Consider the following 24,432-nt stretch of genomic DNA (forward strand, 5'->3'; position numbering starts at 1 on the left):
CTTGGAGCTCAGGAGCCTCATCTTTGAAGTAAACTAATGACTGCTGCCCTCCACCCTCCCAGGGCCATTGTCCTAGAATAACTGAGTAATAAATGCAGATGCTAGGGGGCAACAGTCGTATTTCGGTTAGTTTCTGAGAAAGGGATATTGGGTAGTATGGGTGGCTCAGTCAGTTAAGCATCCAACTCTTGATTTTGGCTCAGGTCATGATCTCATGGGGCATGAGATGCAATCCGGCATCAGACTCTGCACTGGGTGTGGAGCCTGCTTAGGGTTCTCTCTCCCTCTTCCTCTGCCCCTTTTCCCCACTCAAAAAAAAAAAAAAAGTAACAATAGCAGCTGCAGTGAGCTAGTGCTATCCCAGACATTTCACACACATCGTCTAGTTCATCCTTAGAGCAGCCGCCCTCTGATACCTGAAGAAAGTGAGGTTTGGAGAAGGGCACACAGACACTAGGCAGAGAAGCTGTGGTAGAACCCAGGGTCGCAGCCTCTGGGGCCTGGCTCCATGTTGCCTGTGAGCCACCTAACTGGAGCTATCCTTTAAAGCCCAGAAGAGCCTCTGGCCGCCTTTGCCCCCTGTTTTTGTAACAAGTGATATGAACTATAATGATAACCCTCATCATGTGCCCAGCCCTTTACAGTTTATATAGCTCCTTTTCACCTCCGATATCATGTGAGCATCAAAATAACACTGAGGATAAAGCCAGACAGAATCAGTATCCCCATTTTACAAGTAGGGAAGTAGAGACCCAAGATTACCTAACCAGCAAGGGAAGGAATCGTGACTCCAGCCAAGGTGGTCCTGGCTCCAGACTCAGGACTCGGAACTGTCCACACAACAGACACTGTGTCCTAACCCCAACACCAGGAGTCTAGGAGCAGGGAGACTGCAGAGCAGCTGTGTCTGATGTCCTACCCCATGACTGCCTATCTCTCCAACATATAGTCACCTCTCTTTGCAGCCCTGGATGGCCCATCTGGCCTGGTGACAGCCAACATCACTGACTCAGAAGCCTTGGCCATGTGGCAGCCAGCCATTGCCCCTGTGGACAGTTACGTCATCTCCTACACAGGGGAGAGAGGTAAGGTCATGTCTGAGACCCTCCCCACCAGGAGGAGTGTCTGTCCTGTTCTACCTCTTCCCCGTCACCTTTGGTCCAGGATGGCAAAACTACACGGGTAAGCTGGAAGGCCAGAGACGTCCTTGTGGCTGTCAACCTCAGAATAGACTCATGGGCCAAAGGATGGGCTGGATGGGTGGGTGTGGAGGGCCTGGCCAGGGTGGGGGCAAGGGAGGCCTTACCCATCCTCATGTGCTTGCTGACGAATAAAGAGCATCAGTGTTGTGGTTATACCAAGGAAGGCCAGGAGGTAATTTCAAGGAAAACAAAGAGCACATCTCCAGCCTGCATGTGTCTCCCCAGCCTGTCCCTCCTCCCCTGCTAGTGTCCCTGCCTGTCACTGTGAGACTTCCTCTCTAGGCAGCAGTTGTCATCTCTTACAAAGAATGAGTTCAAAATCTTGAGTCTTAAACAGGCCATTTCAGGGGCGCCTGGGTGGCTCAGTCAGTTAAGCATCTGATTTTGGCTCAGGTCATGATCTCACGGCTCATGGGTTTGAGCCCCCCGTCGGGCTCTGTGCTGACAGCTCAGAGCCTGGAGCCTGCTTTGGATTCTGTGTCTCCATCTCTCTGTGCCCCACCCCTGCTCATGCTCTGTCTCTCTCTCTCAAAATTAAATGAAAAATTTTAAAAAATTTAAAATAAACAGGCCATTCCAGGAGGTGCTGGGGAACCTGGGATTCTTAGAGACCACGGAGGGAGCCAGTTGTAACAGGCGTGATTGAGAAATCAGAAGTGATTTCTCCTTGTCTTTGCAGATATCTGTGCTAATTCATTTACTCAGTTATAAGACTAAACACTTGTTCAGGGCACCAGCACACCATGACCACCAAAACATAAGATCAAATACAAATAAGAGAGAGGAGAAAGAGATTTCTTTTCGGTGAATGAATTCATGTTTTTGTAATGAGCTACGCTAGAAAAAAATTTTCCTATCTTAATCCCAAAGCATATGGAAGTTTTCATATTTTATGGTTCAGTATTGTTTTACTTGCAGTGACAATGTGAAAGGCACCATAACCCATGTCTGGGGCCTCTGAAAATCTTCATTCTCCCTTGGACACTAGCTAAGAGAGTTCTTTGTAAGCATAGAGCAAGTTGAGGGTTGAGGGAAGAGAGATTCTTGGGTTTATTCTTTTTACACTTCTTTTTCTTCATTCATTCATTCATTCATCTCTTCAATTCTTAAATATTCCCTAAGAGCAAACTCCTCTGAGTCAGGGAATCTGGGGTTATCACACCTATATATAGTAAATTAGACTATAGTTCACAGCGATTATGGAACAAGTCGAGGCAGATCTAGAAAAGGGGGTTTCAGGGATGACAGACAGGATGACCAGTTCATCCCAGTTTACCCAGGGCTTTCCCAGTTTCAGCACTAAAAGCCCCACACCCTGAGAAACCTCTCAGTCCCAGGCAAGCCAAGGTGGTCAGTCACATGTGACTCAGAAATAAACACATATTCCTGGCACCATGATTCAGTATCTATCACTGGACTTGACCCAAAGGGGTCTGGGAAGCAGTAACCAGGCTCTGACGTGTCTGCAGCTGCCCAATTTTTGTGGCTCCCCAGCCTCATGATTTGACAACATCTGTCAAATTATAAAAGGACATGACAGTAAGCCAAAAGGAGGTGAGAGCAAGCAATGGGACACATTAAATCTGGGCAGCCCTAGGCTTGGGGACATTAGCTACAACTCTCCTCTAGCTGGTTCCCACACCTCAGCTGCAAAGCTGCCCCAGCCAGCACCATGTGGAAAGCCCTGACCCCGCCCCCCGTCCCCTTTCTTTTCGGTGGTGCCCGGAAAAATCCAGTCCCTGTGTGATAAATCCTTTGTATATGAGGTGAGCACTCCTCATATACAGAGCGAGGAGGGTGTGTCATTTCAGAAATCAAAACCTGCCTTTCTGCAGGGTCACTGAAAATTGTTGCTAGAAGTAGATGTGTGTGCCATGTGCCAAGTGTGCTGACGGCTCACACAGGGAGAGGTAACTGCCTCGGTGTGTGTATTTTATGTCTAGTGCCAGAAATTACACGCACGGTGTCCGGGAACACAGTGGAGTATGCTCTGACCGACCTCGAGCCTGCCACGGAATATGTGCTGAGAATCTTTGCAGAGAAAGGGCCTCAGAAGAGTTCAGTCATCACTACCAAGTTCACAACAGGTACAAAGACGCTGGGAGCGGGAAGACGCCCACCCACAGGCTTCATCTTCAGTGCTCATGCTCTCTAACCCTTCTTTCTTAAGTCAGATCCTTGCAATGTGATGATGTCAGCATCAGCTAAACTCAACAGTGCCCACTCAGTCAGGACCTTAAGAAACACACCATTTCCTTTTGAACTGAAATGACCTGTTCTCCCCAAGGACTAGGAAATGGTTTTAAAAGGAGGGCTTTTTAAGTGGAAAACCAGGCCCCACTGGCCCCAAACCCACTGTTTAATGATCCATGTTCTAGGCAGGGAAATATTTTTAAGAGAAAGATGTTTCAGGCACGTTTTCCTAGACGTCCATTGGGTTTTTATACATTGAGATCTTCTTACAAACTGTGGCAAGCAGGGAAATAGAGGAAGCATCCTCTCAGTAGAGGTGAATGCCAATATCAGCATTCATCTGTCCTATTACTGAAGAGCAAGAGAGGTTGGTAATTACGTTCACAGCTGTGTCTTTCTCCCTAAATCCACCCAAGACCAATCAAGAGTATGTAGAGCTCAGGAAAATCTGGCCCTTAGGATGAGATGAACCACAGAGAATTATGTCTTTAGAGATCACATGACTCAACCTCCTCATTTACTGATGGGGAAGGTTCTGCCCAAGGTCATATAGGTCAACAGTAGGGCAAGGACTTGAACCCAGGCTTCCTGATAACCCAGCCAGGGATTTCTGTCCTATAGTTGCTGACGTATTTGATAATAAATGACTTATCTTCTGCAGACCTTGATTCTCCAAGAGACTTGACTGCTACTGACGTTCAGTCGGAAACTGCTCTCCTCACCTGGAGACCCCCCAGGGCATCTGTCACCGGTTACCTATTGGTGTATGAATCTGTGGATGGTACAGTCAAGGTATCTTGAAATATAGAAACTCTCTACTGTTGTTTGAAACATGTGCATGATCCTCAAAAGAGAAAAGAATTACCCTAGGGTTGTTTCTCCCCAATACAGCTAGGGAGCTGAGAAGAAAAAAAAAAACAAATTAATAGGGACTGGATGTCATGCCAGACCTTCTGAATCATATTCTCCAGCCTCCCTGTCTCATTTTAACCAGACTCCAGTTTTGATAGCCCGCCAAGATCAAAAACCACTGCTCACAAGACTTGAGGACATTTTAGGAGCTGGGTTCATGGTGCTTTAATGTTTTATTAAGCAAAAGCCAAAGGCTTCTTCGGAATATTTGCCATATATACAATGTCACAGATGGTATCATTCCATTAGATATTGAAACATACATCACCATGTTCTTATGCCATCAACCATTAATACTGTTTACAGCAGTTATTTATATTCTCTCCTCTTTTCCCCATACTTTCCAATTTGAAATAACTTTAGCTGTTCCTTTCACACAAGTGAACTTTATCTCTAAACTTTATTTTCTAAACTTGTTACTGAATTTTTAATTTTGGTCATCACATTTTACATTTCCAAGATCTTTTACTTATTCCCTGTTCATTCATCTTCTTCTAGCATATTGTTTATATTCAGTGCATCATTTTCTTGTTATCTCTAAGAATATATGTTACTGGTATTTTATTCTACAACCTGAATAGTGTCTCTTCCAAGTTTTTTTCTTTCTTTCTTTCGGTTCCACTGCTGTTGTTCGGTTGGGTCTTCTTTCATGTTGGAGACTCCCACCCAATGCCCGATGGCCCTTTTGTCCTTGAGCCAAGAATGAAACCGTTTATTGGGAGTCCCAAATGCATACACAGGTCTTGTCAACTATGGGGCTCAACATAGAGTGAGTAAGCAAGTACCCAGTCATTTTGTTGGGGGACTCACATCTCTATCTCACTCCATCTCTCTAGAGGTTCCTCCAACCCTTTCAAACCAAGCTGCTAGGAGCATAGGTGGAAGAAGAGCCTGGGCTCCTATGTGAACAAACCTTCATTTCTGTTTCCACTGTAGCACCACTGAGCTACAATACAATCCAGAATCTTCTCTCTGGCTCAGTCTCTCCAGAGAGTAACCTCAGCCTTTCATCTAGACTGGGAAGGACAGTCCTCTAGACTGTTGAAGAGAGCTTGGAGAGCTTGGAGTCCTCTAGACTGTTGGAGAGCTTGGCATCTATTCCTTATTTAAGCTTTTAAACACACCTTTGTTCAGCCATGCCCCACCCTAGTCTTCAAAGGCATCTTTGCTTTTGTACACATTCCATTCCTGAACTTGCTGGACTCTGTGGTGTTCATCAACCCGCTTCTGACTGGCCCCACCCCCTTAGTGAGTTATGCCCCAGCTTTCTCAGCTCTGCCCCCTCACTTGTCACTCCATGGCACCCCTTCCCATCTGTCTAGATCCTGTTGACATTGCATGCCTGTATCTGTCCCCTCTATCATCCACCTCATCCTTGTGGGCTTATACTTTATATGCCTTTACCGTCATTGTAGTGGGTTTCAGAAGAAGATAGAACTAAACTGGCATATCCACTCTCCCATGTTTAACTAGAAGTAAACACACATTTCTAGTCTCTACCATGGCCCTTCTTTGAGTTGGAATAACAACAAACTAACTCCCTGTGTTCATAGAGGCAGTCCTTTATATAAGCACCTTGTGTCAGTGTTCACATAATGTGAAATGAATGCATTGGACTCACCAATCTTGAAAGTCCCTTCCCAGTCAGGCCTTCTAGGACTTTGTTTATCTGAAGTCCTGAGCCTCATTTCGATCTACCCTGACTGCATAGAAAGCCACTTTGCACAGCAGCCGGAAGAGCTGAGGGGTAATTGTATCGCCAAAGTAATTCAATGAACCCAGCTTTGCACCTGATCCTTCCCCAGGGACCAGACCTGGGGACCACACAAAGGTCACCAGGTCACTAGTGTCCACTTACTGACTTACTTTGCTGCATGTCCAATCCCTGAGTTTGTATGTTTCACCCAAGAAAATCAACCTGGTGAAGGAGGAAAGAGTCCTGGGCAGGATGTTGGGAGACAGAATGTAAGACCGTCCTTCTGCCACCAACAAATCATGGGGAGAGAGCAAGTCTTGCAGCTCCTTTGAAATTCAGCCCCCACCCTCCATCTGGAAGAATCAGGATAACCTCACCTTCCTGGTCCGACGGTGCGAGAGAACCTTCCAGGCACCTCCACACTGCCTCATTTTTGCCTATACCTTGTTGGCTGTATTTGCAGGTTGTAGACAGCACTGATGAGTTTGGTTTGCCAGAAGCGTAGGTTGAAGGTTGTAGGTTGAATTTCAATTCCAGACACCAAAGTCATCTGCTAAAAGGTGAATTCTCAGGCATTGGAAGCTAGAAAGAGGATTTGAAAAGGAAGAAGATCTCTTGAAAGCTGAAATTAATATCCTCTGGACAGCAGCCCAGTAAGCAAAATCACAACCTACAGGGGTAGTTAGGAGACGTCTGACAGCAGAGGCACATGTACACCTCTCCTGGACAGTTCTGTCCTGGGAAAGAGACATGCCAGCTCAGCTCAGGCTTTCATTGTGCCATGCCTACTGAACTACTGCAGTCATCCCCTGACTCAAGAGATCCCCAGACTGACTGCATGAGAATCATCTGAGGAGCTTCTTAAATATGCACCTGGCAGAGCCCCACTTCTGGCTCTTATGACGCAGTCAGTCTGGGATGGAGCCCAGGTGTTATATTATTTTAAAGTTTCCCAGAGGAGGATGAAAAAGTGCCATATTAGGGGCCACTGGTATAACTGGTCTCTAAACCTTTTGCCCTTTGCGTGATTCACCTTGCTACCAAATTAAGCTGGGTCCACATCATTCATTTGTTCAAAAGCCCTTTTGGGAATCTGCAGCTTATCATGATAAACTTCAATTTCCACAGCTTGGCATTTAAGGCCCTTTGGCATCTGGTCTTTTCCCACTTCTTCCACCACTCCACCACCCAAAATCAAGTGTGTTTGAGATAAATCATTACCTTCTCATATTATTTTCATTTGCTCACCCCCTCTGGCTTCAGCACCTTTTCTCATGCCTCAGTCTCCCCATTTCTGATGTCCCAGAAGTAAGCATGGAGCCTGACACAGAGTGAGACTCAGTGGATTCTTCTGAATGAAGAAATGAATGGATGGGTGAATGAATGAATGTATCATCTGTACACTGATGATTTATGTGGCCAAAAACTATTATATTCTCTCTTCTGCCCTTAGGAAGTCATTGTAGGTCCAGAAACCACCTCCTATAGCCTGGCAGAGCTGAGCCCATCCACCCACTACACAGCCAAGATCCAGGCCTTGAATGGGCCCCTGAGGAGCAAGCTGGTCCAGACCATCTTTACCACAAGTAAGAGTCTCAGAGTATATCTGAGTCTTGAGGTCAAACTTTGTGAGATTAGACCAACCCTCCTCTTCTCCTCTGACTCTGAGAAAATTTTTCCATCAAACCCCTTAAAAGGATCAATGCCTTGCTACTACCTGAAAGCCTGATGGATGTGGGTACAGGAAGTTAAGGACCTCATTATGAAAAGGAAGGAGGGCCAGTAGGGAGACATCTATATTCAATCCCTATCTCCACCACTTGCTCGTGTGTGATTTAGGAAAGTTGCTGTCATTTTATAAGCCTCAGCTTCTTCATCTATACAATGGGATCAATAAGCATCCCTTCCCCATAAGGACCTTGATCTCCTAGCCCAGGGTGTGGTCCATGGTCAAAGCTCATCGTAAGCTGTGTCCCTTTTTCTCTCCTTCAGCATGTCAGCATTTACAAAGCCTGTCCACATTCAAAATCAAAAGCAGTCCTCCCACCAAGACGGTAGGATTATCATGCCCAGTTTTCTGTTGGGGTAGCAGAGGCTCCCAGACACAAAATGACCTGCTCAAGGCTATAGCATGACTTAGAGTCTGATCTGGGCTCAGATGTTCCAGGCCCAGAGAACCATCCCTACACCGCAGACACTGGCTATCTTCGGCAGATAGAGAACATGCAAGGCATTTCATTGGTGAATTAAGAGGAAGCATGCCTTCCTGAGGGAGGGGGGAGTCAGCCTTTGGAAAGGCCTGGATGTGGGGTACACAGAGTGCATTCCGGTGCTGCCTCTGGCCCTTCACACTCCCCACAAGTCAATCTGCACACATCTACTGAGGGAGGTGCAAAATTGAAAGTTATCATCTCTTTGCCAGATCTCATGCCGGGTACTGGGAGCACAGAAATTTGAATGTGCTTTAAAGATGCTCCCAGACCAGAGCCAGGAAAGAAACAAGGAAACAGCTAATGATACAACCTCCAATGAAGGTGCAGTACAGGGAGGAGGTCAGATCAGAAAAAAAGAACTGCTGTGACCCTCAGTTCTCCATCCCACCTGCTAAGCACAGCTCCAAAATTGTCCATGTCTATCAAGTTTTATTCTTTTTGCATCGCATCACTTGGAAATTCCCCAGACATTCTTGTTTGGTCCCTCTAAGACTCCCGGGCTCAGAGCAGTTAAATGACTTCTCCAGTGTCCCAAGACAAGGAAGTGTAAGTTCAGGGCTAGAATCCTTGTCTTTGGCTTCCAAATCCTCTGAAGAGATTGGGATGCATCATTATTAGATCCCCAATAGAGTGTCCTGATCCACAGTGAGCCACCTGTGGGTGCCTAAGACCCAGCCATCTGGCCAGGACCTGGGTCTTCCTCAGGTGTTGCCTGGCTGCTTGAGGTAGATCAAGGTCAGCCCAATACATGCTCCTCACAGGGGCTCAGTTCTCCTCCCACTGATATCATTGGTGGTTTCCATGAATATAAGAGACTGAGATGGGTCCCTTATATCCGTAATCTCTAAAGCCTCATTGCACCCCCACCAAATGGGTTTTATCCTTATCTTGAACATGAGAGAACAGAGCCACAGAGAGGTTAAGTTGCTTACTCATAGACATCTAGCTAATACACAGTAGAGGGGCAGTTTGAAATCCCCTAACCCAATCTTCCTTCTCTAAGAGGGCCACTCTTCCTTCTTATCCTGCAGTTGGACTCCTGTACCCATTCCCCAGGGACTGCTCCCAAGCAATGCTGAATGGAGACACGACCTCTGGCCTCTACACCATTTATCTGAATGGTGATAAGGCCCAGGCTCTGGAAGTCTTCTGTGACATGACCTCTGATGGGGGTGGATGGATCGTGAGTATCACGGAAACAGGCTCCAGAGTCCTTGTCACGGAGCTTGGGGGCAGAGGGCTCAGCAGGGGTGGGAGGGGGGAGGGGGAGGTCCTCCCCATGCACTCAGACACCAAATGTGCATGAGGTTTTGCAAGACAGTGCCTGTCACACAGAGACACTCAGGAACTATCTCTTAAACAAAGGAATGGGAAAGAAATGGAGGATTAAAAAAAAACGAGAAAATAATTTTCTTGTAATTTATCTCATCTGATCCTCAAACAGCTCTGTGATGCATAAGAATGACGGTGGTCATGGAGCCTATCATGTGGATTAATTAGCATTTGCTAACCACCAGGCACTGTGCTAAGAGTTTCACATGAATTATTTGCAATCCCATTACTGTTTGAGCTGGTTAGTATTTTTTTTAATTCATAAACTTTGTTTTTCAGAGCAGTTTTAGGTTCACAGCCAAAGTGAGCATAGAGTGAAGAGAGTGCCCATATACCCCTGTCCCCACGTGCATGGCCTCCCCCACCAGCAACATCCTACACCAGAGGGTGCATTTAGAACCTCTGCCTTGACACATCGTTATCACCCAAAGCTAGGTGGTATTTTTAATCCCTGTTTTTCAGGTGGAGGTGGCCTGCCCAGAGTTACACAGCAAATTAGTTTCGCACAGAGCTGGGGATGGATGCTTTTTCCAGTCTGATGTTCTTCCTCTCAGATTCCTTCCCTTTCTTTCAATAGCTAAAGCGCACCCTGAATTCCTTGGTTATGTTGTAGGTGTTCCTGAGACGCAAGAATGGACGTGAGGATTTCTATCGCAACTGGAAAGCCTATGCTGCTGGGTTTGGGGACCGCAGAGAAGAATTCTGGCTTGGTAATGCAGCCCTGCATGTTGGTGTCCCAACTGCCCATTTCTGCCCTCCTTGTCATTTGTCCTAACAGCAACCCATGGGAGAGAAGGAAGCTAGGAGGAAGCAGTGGCTGTGGTAGTAGACGCAGAATTGCAAATCTTCGGTGGAAAAGACGTTAAATTCTCTAGGTCATTAAAAATAAAACTCTAGTTGAGGCACCTGGGTGGATCAGTCAGGTGAGTGTCTGACTCTTGATTTTGGCTCAGGTCATGATCTCAGGATCGGTCATAAGATCAAGCCCTTCATCAGGCTCAGCTCAGAATGTGGAGCCTGCATGGGATTTTCTCTCTCTCCCTTTCTCTCCGCCCCTCCCCCACTCGTGCTCTCTCACACACACTCTCTCTCTCTCTCTCAAAGTAAATAAATAAACAAAATAAAATAAAACTCTGGTCTACCCTTGAGCCTCGTGGCACTCATGCAAGGTTCAAAATCCCCACTTTGCGCATGGGAGAGAGAGATGAAGCTGTGTGCCCGCGGGAATCTAGCCAATAAGCAGTTGAGCGGCCTCTTGAAATTCCCCCAGACCAACACCACAATGCCATCATCCATCCACCCGTCCATCCATCCATCCGTCCATCCATCCACACATGCAGCTCGCACTTGCAGACAATCTCCCCATAGAGGACACTGTTCCGCACTCTGGTGCCCAGGGCCCCAGCATGTCTGTCCGGCTGGCAACCATTGCCTCTCTCTTGCAAGAAGCTTGGGAGTTGAAAAGGTGCTTTCTCCACCTTATCTCCTTTGATCCTTTTTTAAAATGTTTATTTATTTATTTTGAGAGAGGGAGAAGGGGAGAAGGGGCAGAGAGAGAGGGAGAGATAGAATCCCAAGCAGGCTTCGCGCTGTCCGCTCAGAGCGGGATGCAGGACTTGATCTCACAAACCATGAGCCGAGATCAAGAGTCCTACTCTTCATCCACGGAGCCACCCAGGCACCTCCACTTTGATCTTCACAATGCCCTAGGAAGTTGGCAGGGCAAAGATGTCAACCCAATTTTACCCAAGGCTCAGAAACATCCTGTATTTTGGCCTGTGTTGTGCCAGCGAGGAGTGGACCAAACCGCAAGCCCAGGTTTATGTGACACCAGCCTCTTTCAAGAGCCTAACTTGCTGCTCCTATGGGGTGGATGGAGTAGAAACAATGGCCTCGGTCACTCATGCTGCCTGTGTAACCCTTGCCTGTCCTCCACAGGGCTGGACAATCTACACAAAATCACAGCCCAAGGGCAGTACGAGCTCCGGGTGGACCTGCGCGACCACGGGAAGACTGCCTACGCCGTCTACGACAGGTTCAGCGTGGGAGATGCCAAGACTCGCTACAAGCTGAAAGTGGAGGGGTACAGCGGGACCGCGGGTAGGTATGGGGTAGCCACACTTCCGGTCTCTGGAACCATAAAAAGCCTTCCTTGTGTTTTTAGCTAATTTCCTCATCACTCCTTACTTCATTAATCCATCCACTTATCAGATCAACAAAATACCTGAATCCTTATTAGGTACTAATCCAGAACGGCAGCTGAACAGAGCTGGCTAGATATTTTAGTCACCAGAACAGAGTAGGTTGGGAATCAGAAAATATGTCTTTTTCATACCCATTTTTAGATAGCAGTTTTAGGTGGATAGAAAAACAGTCTCCTGGAGGCCTAAATACTCATCTAATCCAGTACATCTAAATTTATTGTGCACATATGACCCCAGGGGACCCTGTTAATGTGCAGGGGCTGACATCCCCAAGATTCTGCATTTCGTACAGTTTCCCTGGTGATGCCACTGTTTGGGGATGCTGCTGGTCTGCAGACCACACTCTGAGTAGCAGACAATCTTCTCCATCACTAACTGCTTGAATCTTTTCTAAGACATCCTTCCCATGTGGTCATCCAGCCTCAGCCTGCACACCTTCATGACCAGAAGCTCACTGCCTTTTTTTTTTAATGTTTATTTATTTTGAGAGAGAGAGAGAGAGAGAGAGAGAACGCAAGTAGGGGAGGGGCAGAGAGAGAGGGAGAGAGAATTCCAAGCAGGCTCTGCACTGTCAGCACAGAGCCCGACATGGCACTTGATCCTACGAACCTCGAAATCATGACCTGACCCAAAATCAAGAGTTTGTCACCCAACTAACTGAGCTACCCAGGCGCCCCAGCTCACTGACTTTCAAGTGGCCCTTTCATTCCCTTTCTGGTACAAAACCTAGCTCAGATCTTGAAGATTTCATGGACTTGAAATGGCCTTGGTATGGTTTTTCTGGCTCTATGGTAGAGGAGAAATTAAAGAAGCAACACGCATCCAGGCCACTAGGTAGCATCTTCTACAGATATTCCACATGCATCACCCCTCCTCAGTTCTCACAGAAACTCCTCCAGGAAGATGTTGCTGTTACACAGATGAAGAAACTGAGGCCCGGAAAAGTTGGGTGATTTGACCTGGGGTGAAGCAGCTTGTAGAAGGTGGACCCAGGGGGGCAGGCCTGGCTGCGGACGAGTGTGCTTGGTAACGAGGAGGGATGGGGTCTGCTGGCAGGACCCCCCGGTAGCACCCTTACCTGCTTTGGGGTGGCATCCAGTTACATCTATGAAAACACAAAAGACAGAGCTATGCTGTTTCCAACCTCTCTGAGCCCCGCGGGGAAACATCCATAATGGGAAGTGTCTCCAGGTAAAGATTTGCTGAGAGCCAGGTTGGATCTAAGGAGAGAGCAAACTCTTCTGAGATCAGTCTGGTGGTAGTGAAGGGAGAGAGGCCCATGGGCCAAAATTGTTTTCCTTCCTGGCCTTTTATTACCTGGCAATAAATGTCTCTCTGAGTGAAGTGGCTTCAGGCAAGAAGGATATTGTCACTGGGCAAAGCAAAGCCACTAAGCAGCAGGAATGCGACCTCCACCCATCTCTCCCTGCATTTCCAGAACCCCTTCACTAAGGTGACCCTGGTAAAGCCACCTCCTCTCGTGCCAGATGGCCCTCCACAGGAGGTCGTCTTGTTTCTACCATACCCACCTGCTCCTGGTAGCTTCCTCATTAAAAAGGCCTCCGAGACCCTTTGTAGTTTGCTTCAAGATATCAGGGTAAAATGTTTCACTGTCTTGATATGTTTGTGCTCTGTGTTGGCCAGAGCTGGGAGTGCAGGGACACAGAAAGAAATGGCACTTAAATGTCCCTAAAATGCAATATATTAAATGACAAACTGGATTCCTAGATAGTGCTACGTACAAATGGGCATCTTGTCTAAGGATCAGGGAACACTGGCCCCACAAATAGTGAAAAATAACTGTACGATACACACACTATTTGGTGGCCTCTAATATGTAAAAGGTTTGATTACCAGGGTGGCAATAACTACTTGTATTTGCTGGGAGGAGTGCACCATTATTAAACATGGGTTTCTCACCTTACTCTCTGAGCTCCGTTATGTAAAGGAATACAAAACAGTGACAGAAGTCACAACAATCACAGCCATTATACATACTACTCTACCCATTCAGCATATACCTTCATATCCATTGTCCAAACAGCACCCTGAGGTGGATAGAATCAATGTGCTAGCTCCATTTTATAGAAGAGAACACTGAGGCTTAGTAAGAGGCTTGACATGTGCATGATCACACCAGGGAATGAAAGGGACAGGACTTGAAGCTGGACCCTCCAAAGCCACCCACAACCTTCTTTCTACCACCTTATGCTGCTTCTAGGAGAAGCGAGCCCTCAGAGTGAGCCCTCATGTCCCCTCCAGCCCCGTGTTTGACCCTAATCCCAGGTCCAGTGTTTTAAGGACAGGCCACCCCAGGCCCTTTGAGTGGCCACCCTGGTTCTGCCCTTCGGAGCCCACAGGGACACTCCAGCTGGGATTCCTCAGATCCATTGTTTTCTCTCTGCAGGTGACTCCATGGCTTACCACAACGGCAGATCCTTCTCCACCTACGACAAGGACACGGACTCAGCCATTACCAACTGTGCCCTGTCCTACAAGGGGGCTTTCTGGTACAAGAACTGTCACCGTGTCAACCTGATGGGGAGATACGGGGACAACAACCACAGTCAGGTGAGTAAACCGCAAGTGCCTGGGGCAGGGCTTGGGAAGCCGGTTGGGGGTGACAGGCAGGCACCCCAGCCCCTCAGTTCTGGCTGAGACTGGGAGGGGGCAGCAACCTCCGGGAAATGGTGGCACCTCTGTCCCCAGCAGGGAGAAACCTCAGGGACACTGCGGGTCAGGTGAAATCCTAGAAGCAGTCCACGTTAACCCATGAAGATCCTGGGACAACCACCAGTCATGTGGATTCCAAACACAGAACGTTCTCCTCAGACAAAACCTTGGTCTGTGGCCCAGAAGGAAAGCCCAGAAATGCAGGCTGTCTAGGTGAAGCAGGGGTGAAAGCAGGGTGCTCTTTCTACCTTCTCATGTTGCCTCAAGGATGCTTCCATAGGAGCCTTTTTCCACCACCTTTATTTCTTTGTCCCCTACCACCAGGACAATACAAAATCCTTCTGGGGGCGGGGGGGGAGCAACCCAAAAGCTGCCTGCCCAAAAGGAAACCTTTCTTTCCCATCTACTGTTGGAAGAAGAACAAGCTGACGGAAAAGGGCCACGAAGGAGTCATGCGAGTCCTGCCCCAGCTCTGGCAGCTGCGTGGACTCTGTGATGTCACTCTTCCTCTGTGGCCTCAGTCTCCAGGATCGAATGAGGAGGGCTCATTTCCAGCTCTGTGCCTCCATCAGAGGGAAGCAGGAGGGCAGAGGAAGGGCAGCGCAAAGCCCAAGCTATCAGGCGGCAGTGCTTTACCATGACTGGGTAGTCACAGATGCATTCGCCCATGGGGAGAGCCAGCCTTTCCCAAATGTCACCTCCCTGTCAGATTCAGACACTGCCTGATACAGTGAATGCCAAAAACTCAGAATCACATAGTGTCTCAATTTTTTTTTTTTTTTTTGCTTCATTGTACCAGCCATGAACTTTTCCATGTCCCCTCACAGCCCTACATAGCTTAAAGAGAAGAGGGGTCATCTGTTAAGTTTCTAAAATTCCACATATGAGTGAAATCAGATGATATCTGTCTTTCCCTGAGTGACCTAAGGGAAGGAAAAATAATGTAAAAACAGAGAGGGAGGCAAACCATAAGAGACTCTTAAATACAGAGAAAAAACTTGAGGGTTGATGGGGTGGAGGGGGTGTTAAATGAGGGATGAGCATTAAGGAGGGCACCCTTCGGATGAGCACTGGGTGTCACACATAAGAGATGAATCACTGGGTTTTACTCCTGAAGCCAAGACTACTCTGTGTGTTAACTAACTTGAGAATAAAAAAACAAAAGTAAATTTAATTTAAAAAAAAAAAAAAAAGAAGAGGAGTCAGAGAATGCGGTGGTGGCCTCACAGGAGCACTCCCGGAAGCAGACATCCCTCCCCTAGTGGGAAGAGGGCAGACTCTACCATCTGTAGACTGTATGGAAGAGTCAAACATGGAATTAGGAGGCCCAGACACAAATATAATCTTTTCTTGAGAAAGAAAAATCTTTGGCCAAATTTCCAAGGCTATTTCTCCCTAGTGGAGATTAGGGAGGTAATATTTACTTCGCACCTGCAATGTGCCCGGTACTATAATCACTCCTTTACAAGTTCATTTAATTTTCATAGCACCCTTTCAAAGTTGGCACTATCAGACCCTAAGAGGAAAAAAAAAAGATAGTGAAACTGAGTCCCAGAAAGTTTTGATGATTTGTTTAAGACCACTTATGCCTCAAGTAAGAGCCCTGAGCTTGAACTCTATATGTAAGTAAGAGCGTTGAGGTTGAACTCTCTATGTCAGGTTGTACAATTTGTGTTCCACCTGTGCTCTTTCTGCCATTCCATACAAACCCTTATTAAAATACTCCATGAGAATCCCATGAATTAGAGACTCCCCTGCATATAGCTACTCAATTCTGTAACTTCCAATCACGACCTGAATTCCCCCAGCGTCTATTCCTACCCATGGGAAGTCTCATCAGCCACCATTTTGTTTCACAATGGCAGCTCAAAGCTCAATGCCAATGCCGGTGACTTCTGACTAAAATTTTAAAAACTGAGTCAGATTCAGCCAACTCCTTTTAAGTTTTCGCTACACAGACCAATAGACAGATAGGCAAGAGACAGCTATGAATTACCACATGGTCAGGTTGAAACAGAACTCGTTTTGTTCCATCAACTAAGCAGCAATGATCAATGAACACCTTGCCTATTGGAAACCCATCTGGAGGTCTCCTCTCTTTTACAGGGTGTCAACTGGTTCCACTGGAAGGGCCACGAATATTCAATCCAGTTTGCTGAGATGAAGTTGAGACCCAGCAATTTCCGAAACCTTGAAGGCAGGCGCAAACGGGCGTAAGTTCCAGGGACAACTGGGTGAGAGAGGAGTAGGGCCCAGAGAAAGAAGCAAATTTTACCAAAGTCTCAACACAACCAGTCCAACCATCAAGCCACACCCGGGTATTTGTCAGAAGTTAAAGTTGACCATGGATCATCGGGGCCAATGGCGGAAGCACCCACCTCACCTACCCTGCGAGTATTTCCTTCGCACCAAAGACAATGATCTCCACAGGTTTCTGTTTTGTTGTTTGAATCAGCAAAAAATTTTCCAGTGACAGCATCACAGTGGTTGTCCTTCTCTTGGGTGGCTCTGGAAATGGGAGAGGGGTAGGCTGTACAGTGGTAGTCGGTGTTAGAACCAGCTGTATTTTACACAAAGCTGTATAATTAATTATTATTTTTGTCCGCAACGATTCAGTGTGTGTCATTGGAGGCCGTCCCCAATTTTTTTTACATTTCATACAGCAAAAACCAGAAAAGCAATACTGTTTCGATTTTAAGGATATGATTAATATGATTAATATAATAATAATGATGATGAAAACTAAGGATTTTTAAAGAGATCTCCCTTTCCAAAACACATCTGGACAGTACCTGATTGTATTTTTTTTTTTTTTAATAAAAGCACAAGTACTTTTAAATTTGGCTGTTGTTTTGCCCTTCGTTGTTGAGCCTGAATTCCACCAAAGCCATATTTGAACAGATGGAGGAAAGGTGAGGAGGGATGGTGGTCAAGTCAGAGAGGAAGAAGGAAAGGTGGGAGGCTACAGGCTGGGGGAGAGGAAAGCACCTTTTTGAACAAAGTTGAGCGAGGTTGGGAAAAGGTTACCATTTAAGATTCAGCCTCTTACTCAACATTTTCAAGACTAATGGTTTGTGCTCTCACAGAGGCTCTCTTATACCCACCTTCTAAGGTAGCCTGCTAAAACTTCCATGATGTAGATGAGGTGACAACTGTTATCTAGCAAGGATCAAGATGCCCAAAGGCAGACAGCCTGCATTCACACCTTGGCTGCACCATCCCCTAGTTCCCTTACCTCTTTGTGTCTCAGTTTCTTAATGAGTAAAGTACGGTTGCTCACACTTCTCCATAGCATTTCTACGAAAAAATAAATGATATCATCCAGATGAGGTCCCTACCATGGTGCCTGGTGTATATTAAATGCCACTAAGTGTTAGCTGTCTCTGCTATCACTGTTTTATGACAGGGTGCACAGAGGTGTAACGACTTGCCCATGGCTACCTACCCACTTAATCATAGAACTAGGATTTCAGCTCAGGTCTCAAAGTTCTTGCCCTCACTCAGGACCCCGGTGAACATCCCTCCTTCCCTGAGGAAATGGGCGCTATGGGTACACGTTACAGAATGATTGAGGGTGGGGAAGTTCAGGTGGATCCTTCCTACAACCCTGAGGTCTTAGAACTAGAAAGAATGTCTGTTAGGAATACCTCCTTCTCCCCCAATCAGAGTCCGGTGTCCCCCAGCCTCGGCCTGAATGCATCTCGTGGTGGAGGGAACTCACTGCCCAGCCCAGCAGATCTGTTTGTACTTGGCAAATATCGAGTCAGAACCACACATTACACATTTGTCTTTTAAAACATGGTAAGTTGGGGGGTGGGGGGGGGGTGGGGCACAACTCCCAGTTGATTCTCTCAGAGATTTTCAGCAAATGGACTTATTTAATGAAAACCTTTGGGCTGATAGGCCTCATTCAAATGGAATATGATGGCTCAGATGCGAGGATGAGAAGAATTCATGGCTCAGGCCAGATCCTTTGCTGCTGAGTTTATCTTGCTTTAATAAATGCCATCGTGTTATATACACAACTGGAAGTTTCCGATCATAAGACTTGTTGCCTGCAATTCTGCCATAGCAACGCTTGCCTTGCTGTGTAAACCCCAACAAACGGGCTCCCTATAACAATCAAGCCTTAAGAGGGAGGCTTAACCCTCTGTTGACTGCTCCCTTGGGAGGCTCTGAGCCCCAGTCCTAGCCCCTCCCCCAAATACAGATGTAACTAAGCTGATAAGGTACTTCCCAGAAGCCACACCAGAATCAAATTCCGGTTGGTGAAGAATCCCCATCACATGGGACTCCTTGACCTTGGCCCTGGGAAGGTGGTAGATACCCCCATATGGGGATGGGAAGGCCAAGACACTCAATGCTGCTTAGTCGGTTTCAGACTGCCCACATACTAGTCAAAGCATGAGCTCACCATGCCTCAACCACGTCCTTCAGTTGGTGACTCTGGCTTTGTTCCAGCCACCTCCTCCATCTCAAAAGGTCTCCTGAAATTCTAGTCCACCCTCAAAGTCCAAGCTCACTTCTGCCTCCCCACCGAGAATGAATTTCCAAGGAGTCTGGTCTTCCCTTTGCCCTTCCTCTGTCTGCTCCCCTCCCTTTTCCCAGCTTATACCCTTCGAAGCCATCCCGCATGAATGATATCTCAGGTTTCTGGTGAGATCAAAATGGGAAGTGTTGGGACACTGAAGGCAGGAGACTGGGCAGTTAGGGGGTCAGGGTACTTCTTTTCCAGCCCCATCCCTATAGCATCACAGGGGGGTGACTCTTTGCATCCTAACAGAGGCACAATGCCAGTCCATCGCCCATCTCCACTCAGCATCCCAGGTTTTGGATAACTCCTCCCCCCACATGTCCCTTCGGGCCTAAGGATGGTCTCTGCACCTCAGCTTCTCAAGACCTGGGAACTGTGTTAGCCCTAGTGGCTCTCCTCCACATTGCCCACACCTTTAGAGACAGTCCTTCAACTTCTGCCTCTCCCAGGGACCCTGACAGACATGGCCACACTCCGGGATCCTGGGCACCACAGTTACAGCTGCCTGCTTGCCTTACACCATTATTTCTACTCGTGCCTCCCACCACCACCATGGAAGCCACAGAAGATACTCTTCCCTCCTCCCTGTGGGAGCCGGGACACATAACATGAGCTTTGCCCATTGGATATCTGCAGAGGGACTTCTAACCTTGAACAAGGAATTAAAAGCAAAGAGCCTATGAGGCTGGCTTCTCCAATGCTACCACAGAGTCCATCCACAAATCACCATCCTTTGGGACAATTGATCCCACCTTCTCCCTTTCTCAGCTTGGCCCTCCCATGCCACTCTCCTTTCCACTATTCCTGGCCAACTCCAGGTATGGGGGGGGTCCCTGTGGGCTGTGCTGATTGGTTCTCTTGTTCCAAGATTTCTCTTCTCCCTTTTCATTTAATAGTCAGTACTGAATACGGCCTATACGAGCAGCACTAAGTGAAGAAAATAACCACGGGCCCTGGCCTTGTGAGGCTTCCATGCCAGAGGGAGGCTGGCAACAGCCACCATATCAGACAAGTGAATGTATAATTGCAAACTGAGTGAATCTATAATTGCATGTTTTAGAAGTAAATCTGAGACACTATGAGAACATCTACGAGGACCTGTGCAGGAAGGCTTCCCAGAAGAAGGGCTTCTGAATCGTCACCTAAACAATAAGTAGGACTTAACCAGTGAAGAAGGCAGGGGAGGCAGAGGACAGAGTACCTCTAGAGGCCCTGAGGCAGCCAGGCCATGCAGAAAAAAGACAGAGGCAGCTGCAAGAATCTGGTCCCGCAGGTTCTTTTGGTCCAGAATAAGGATTTTGATCTTTTTCCTAAATGCAATAGGAAGCTGCTAAGGAATTTTTAGCAGGGGATGATTATGATCGTATCTTTTCTTTAAACCATCTTTCTGTTGCAGTTTCAACTTGGGCAGAGAGGTGGGAGATGGGAGGTGCTGCAGGGGCTGCGTAGTGGTGCCATGGGGACGTGGCATACGGTATGAGAGACATTTAGAAGGTAAAACCCACAGGGACGTGGGGGCCCAGAGAGCTACTCCACGTCCACACCTAGTTCCTGAACAGCTTTCAGTTCCTGCAGGTCTCTTCCAGATGTGGCTCCATTGTCTCATTAGGGGTGTGCAGAGCTGGAGTTGAGGTCCCACTAACCTCAGGAACCAGGAGGGCTGTAGGGTCCCAGAGCGCTAGGCATCTCCTCCAACTTTGGATGGGGGGCGGGGGTGGGGGAATCAGGGAGGGTCCCTGGGGGTTACTGTGGTTAGAATGAGGAAGGATTGATGCCAAGGGGACTCTGTGGCTGAATTGCAAAGGGTGAAGGTGATGGCTGGGCCTTGCCCTGGGGGCTTTGTGTCCTGTGAGTGCAACTGAGAGTTGCTGACGGTGTTTAGGGCAGGAGTGACAAAATCAGGGTCGCTCTTTAGAAGTCCCACTCCCTTACTAGAAAGGCATTTGCTCAGGCTATGTCCTCTGGCCTCAGTGGGGTGTTAGAAGAGCTCACAGGTGTCCCCTGCCAGGATTTGGGCGGATGCTCTATGCCAGTGGCCAGCAGAGGGCTCACTCCCCCACCCACCTCCCTCCAGGACCAGCCACACAAATGAATTTAAAGTTCAGAAAGGAAGCAGGAAAAAGCTCTCCTCTTGAAAATCACTCCAGTCTCGCCAAGACTGGAAAATCTCAATGTGTTACGGAAAGAAACACACACACACACACACAGTCAAAATGAGTAGTTCCCGTGTTAGCCCAATGCTTGCAACTGCGGGTGAAGCTGTTTCAGAGCCATGAGATGACTTCTCCAAGGTTCAGAGTGCCAGAGCAAGGACTGAATCCTAGGTCTTCTGACCCCTTAGGCCTTGAAGAGCATCTATTGGCATACTGATTCCTTTATCCATTCTTCCATTCGGTACACAAGGAACACCTGCCATGAGCCAGTTCCCTCATAACACTTTACAGTTTACAAAGCCAACGTGATCATAGCTTCTCTAAAGTAATCGTCTTTGCAGTCAGAGCTGATCTGGCATCCATTTTCCAATTACTGAATGATCTTGGCCCAGTCGCTTAATTTTTCCGAGTGGCCCTAAAAAGTGGAGTGAAGAAGACATACCATGTGGAGAAACTGTGATGATTTAAAAGAGAGAAATGGACAGCACCTGGCCTGGAGAAAATGCCAATATACATTTCTCTCTGAAGTTGATAGTTGTCTGAAGCTGAGCAGCGGGATACAATACTCAAGTCAGCCAGCAGATGGCAGGCTCCCCCGGCTTTCTGAGGGCACTAAAGGAAGCACTCCCCGCCCCCCTCCCTAGGTGTTCACGTGGCTGCAGTGATGCCACCTGGGCTCCCAGGCTCATAGAAACCTCCAGGAAAACCCCTTCTCTGCCTTCACTCCAATCCCCTGCTCCATGAGAGGTTCAAACCCTGCCGAGGGGGCAGCAGGGTCATGGCAGGCTGCCTCTGCTGTTCTGGTCTCCCCTTTGGCTACACAAGCCTTATGTCAACAACCACAAGCCTTCTTGCAAATGTACACCAGGGTGGGGGGTACATTCCTGGGGGTCAGGGAGGGAGGGCTTCTGGCCCACGTGTCCAGTCCCCACTTGGATTCTGTAAAGACCACCACTCTTCTCCGGCATGTGTAATGGCTCCATTGCAGTGACGTGTCATCACTGACTTACTCCCCCCCAACCCCCATTACTGCTCCCTTATTGTTGGTAGTGAAGGGTGAGCTCACACATCTGCTGCCCTATGGTGGCTCCTCTGGCTTGTCCGTGGCCCCTCAGCCACATGTCTTCTCCTTCCCTACCGCTTAACTGTCCAGCACAGAGTGAGGCCCTTCTGGAAATGGGAACACATTGTTGTCGCTATTGTTTTACACTCTCTTCTCCTCAAAAGGCTGGTTTAGCTGGCGATCCCTCTGGATTACCCCAGGCAGCTTGGGCAACCCCGGAAACGCCGTCAAGGGCCCTGTGTCCCCAGTGCTTGGCTCCTTGTGTCAGTCTACACCCCAAAGAGGTATAGAGTGATCCTCTTAAAATGCTGAGTCAAACCATCTCATTCCACTGCCCCAAACCCTCCAAGCTTGCCTTCTGGCTTACAGCAAAGCTTGAGCCATTACAGCCCTTGAAGCCCTGAGTGATCTGTCCCTTGACACTTCTCAGAACTCGATGCCTGTCTCATGGAGATCTCAGTGCATTGGCCTCTCTGCTGCTCTTCAAACCCAGCACTGTCCCACTTCTGAGCCTTCCCCTGGAATGCTATTCCCAGCACCACACACATGCACCCAACACGGCTCGCTTTCTCATTTCCTTCAGGCAACCTCCCAAAGCCGTCTGCTCAATGAGACTTTCCCTCACCACCCTGTGTAAACACACGCACGTGCACTCCGCACGTGCGAATCCACGCACACGCACACAAGGCCGCCTGGCCCCAGCACTCTTTATTTTTCTCCATAGCATGTCTCCACCTGACATGCTGCTGCCTTGTTTATGTGTATGATTTCGAAAAATTAAGCTCCGTGACAACAGGGACTTTATATGTATTTGCTCCCCTGTTGTATCTCCAGCACCTCAAATAGAGCCCATTCTAGGGTCTCCCAGTCCTTATGTGTTCACTGAACATGTGACCAGACCTATTTTCTATTTCATTAAGCGTTAACTCTGTCCCCAGATCGTCATGTTAAGCAGAAACTAACTCAGAGAAGTGATTTTCCCAAAGCTGTAATGCAACCAGAATGGATTCCTATTCAGTTCCTTCTTGCCCACATCATTGCCACAATAGGTCAGAACCTGACGGTGTGGTTTAAAGAAGCAGCAGAGGAATTGCTCTATCGAGAGCCCCAGGCAGCAACCTCTCCTCAGCAGGGGAAGGCCGTGGCTGAGATTGTCTCACAGCCAAGGAGGGAGAAATCCAGCAGGACATTTAGAGAGAAAAGCACCATAAATATCAGTCAATTCAGAGACAGAGCATGGCGTGTGTCCAACCAAAGTCACTTGTCCAGGGGCTTTCCACACATGTGGTCCCTCAGAGAGAAGCCTCCCAGTTTTGGACCGAGGCCCTCCCACTGCACCACACCACAACTGAGAACCATCGTTTTTCAGGGCTGGATGGGAAGTGAGCAAAATTAGTGACCTCTCAGGCCTTCCATTTACATATATTAACTTTAAAAGGGAAGTGAGAAGGAGAGAAAGAGAAACAGACACAGAGAGTGAGACAGAGGCAGAGGTACAGAGAGAGGCAGAGACAGAGACAGAGACAGAGAGAGATAATTTTCCAGGTACAGTAGAAGCATCATAAACTAAAGTCACCTAGTTGTGGGTTCAAGAATTTCTCCAAAAAGAAGTATATGTATTTCCTGACAATCAAGTCCTTCTAGGCAGTTAGCAGAGGAGAGGGGGGAGCAGGCCTCAGGTGTGTGAAAGAGGTTTGGTCTACACAGCACACCCAGCTCAGCCAAGGCTTAGGACCGCACTCCCCCTGGGCACCCTTCAGGGGAGCATCAGAGTTAAGTTTGTAAAAGCATCAATCTCTCCCCAAAAGCCCAGTCCTAAGGCAGCAAAGAACTTTCAAGTGAGTGCCACAAGGGGCTGGCTCGAGGACAGGCTACAAACTGCACGAGGGCCCGGCTTATTCCCTGTGTTGCCCCTGCGTCTCCAGCACCACATCCACAGTGCGTAGTGCTGGAACCCAGTCGCTGCACAATCAAGACATCAATTTATATAACTGCCAGGAAGTTCTAAGAAGGGCACTGAGGTCACGACCAGGCCCAGTGTGAGAGACAGTTACACTCAGTTAATAGACGTCTTATTAATCTACTTGTCATCCTTAGAATGGTACTTACTTAGACGATCAAATAGTGAAAAAACTGAAAACACCATGTCCTTCAAGAAAGATGGGATAACGAGGAAGGACATAATCTCCGAGTCAGAATCTCTGCAGGCGTCTCATGGAACAGCGAAAGCAGGCTTATCCTATTGGGTGACAGAAGG

The 24,432-nt window shown here is 47.8% G+C and overlaps 1 protein-coding gene and 1 long non-coding RNA gene across 3 annotated transcripts in view; one reads left to right on the forward strand and one right to left on the reverse strand.

Annotated features, from left to right (window-relative positions):
• TNC (tenascin C) overlaps positions 1 to 17,264 on the forward strand; it is a 95,305-nt gene extending 78,041 nt beyond the window's left edge. For both annotated transcript variants that reach the window (XM_047829450.1, XM_047829451.1), the window contains 9 exons: positions 966 to 1,085; positions 3,146 to 3,289; positions 4,057 to 4,187; positions 7,457 to 7,589; positions 9,248 to 9,399; positions 10,162 to 10,258; positions 11,487 to 11,648; positions 14,160 to 14,323; positions 16,532 to 17,264. In XM_047829450.1, the coding sequence (XP_047685406.1) occupies positions 966 to 1,085; positions 3,146 to 3,289; positions 4,057 to 4,187; positions 7,457 to 7,589; positions 9,248 to 9,399; positions 10,162 to 10,258; positions 11,487 to 11,648; positions 14,160 to 14,323; positions 16,532 to 16,642 (1,214 nt within the window). In that variant the 3' untranslated portion in view covers positions 16,643 to 17,264. The remainder of the gene's footprint in view (positions 1 to 965; positions 1,086 to 3,145; positions 3,290 to 4,056; positions 4,188 to 7,456; positions 7,590 to 9,247; positions 9,400 to 10,161; positions 10,259 to 11,486; positions 11,649 to 14,159; positions 14,324 to 16,531) is intronic.
• The window catches only part of LOC125150100 (uncharacterized), a 215,011-nt gene continuing 195,055 nt past the window's right edge, over positions 4,477 to 24,432 (reverse strand). Inside the window, exon 3 of the long non-coding RNA XR_007146189.1 lies at positions 4,477 to 6,585. This is a non-coding gene — a long non-coding RNA (uncharacterized LOC125150100). The remainder of the gene's footprint in view (positions 6,586 to 24,432) is intronic.

The sequence above is a fragment of the Prionailurus viverrinus genome, chromosome D4 (genome assembly GCF_022837055.1).
Source record: "Prionailurus viverrinus isolate Anna chromosome D4, UM_Priviv_1.0, whole genome shotgun sequence".
In the NCBI taxonomy this organism is placed as follows: Eukaryota; Metazoa; Chordata; class Mammalia; order Carnivora; family Felidae; genus Prionailurus; species Prionailurus viverrinus.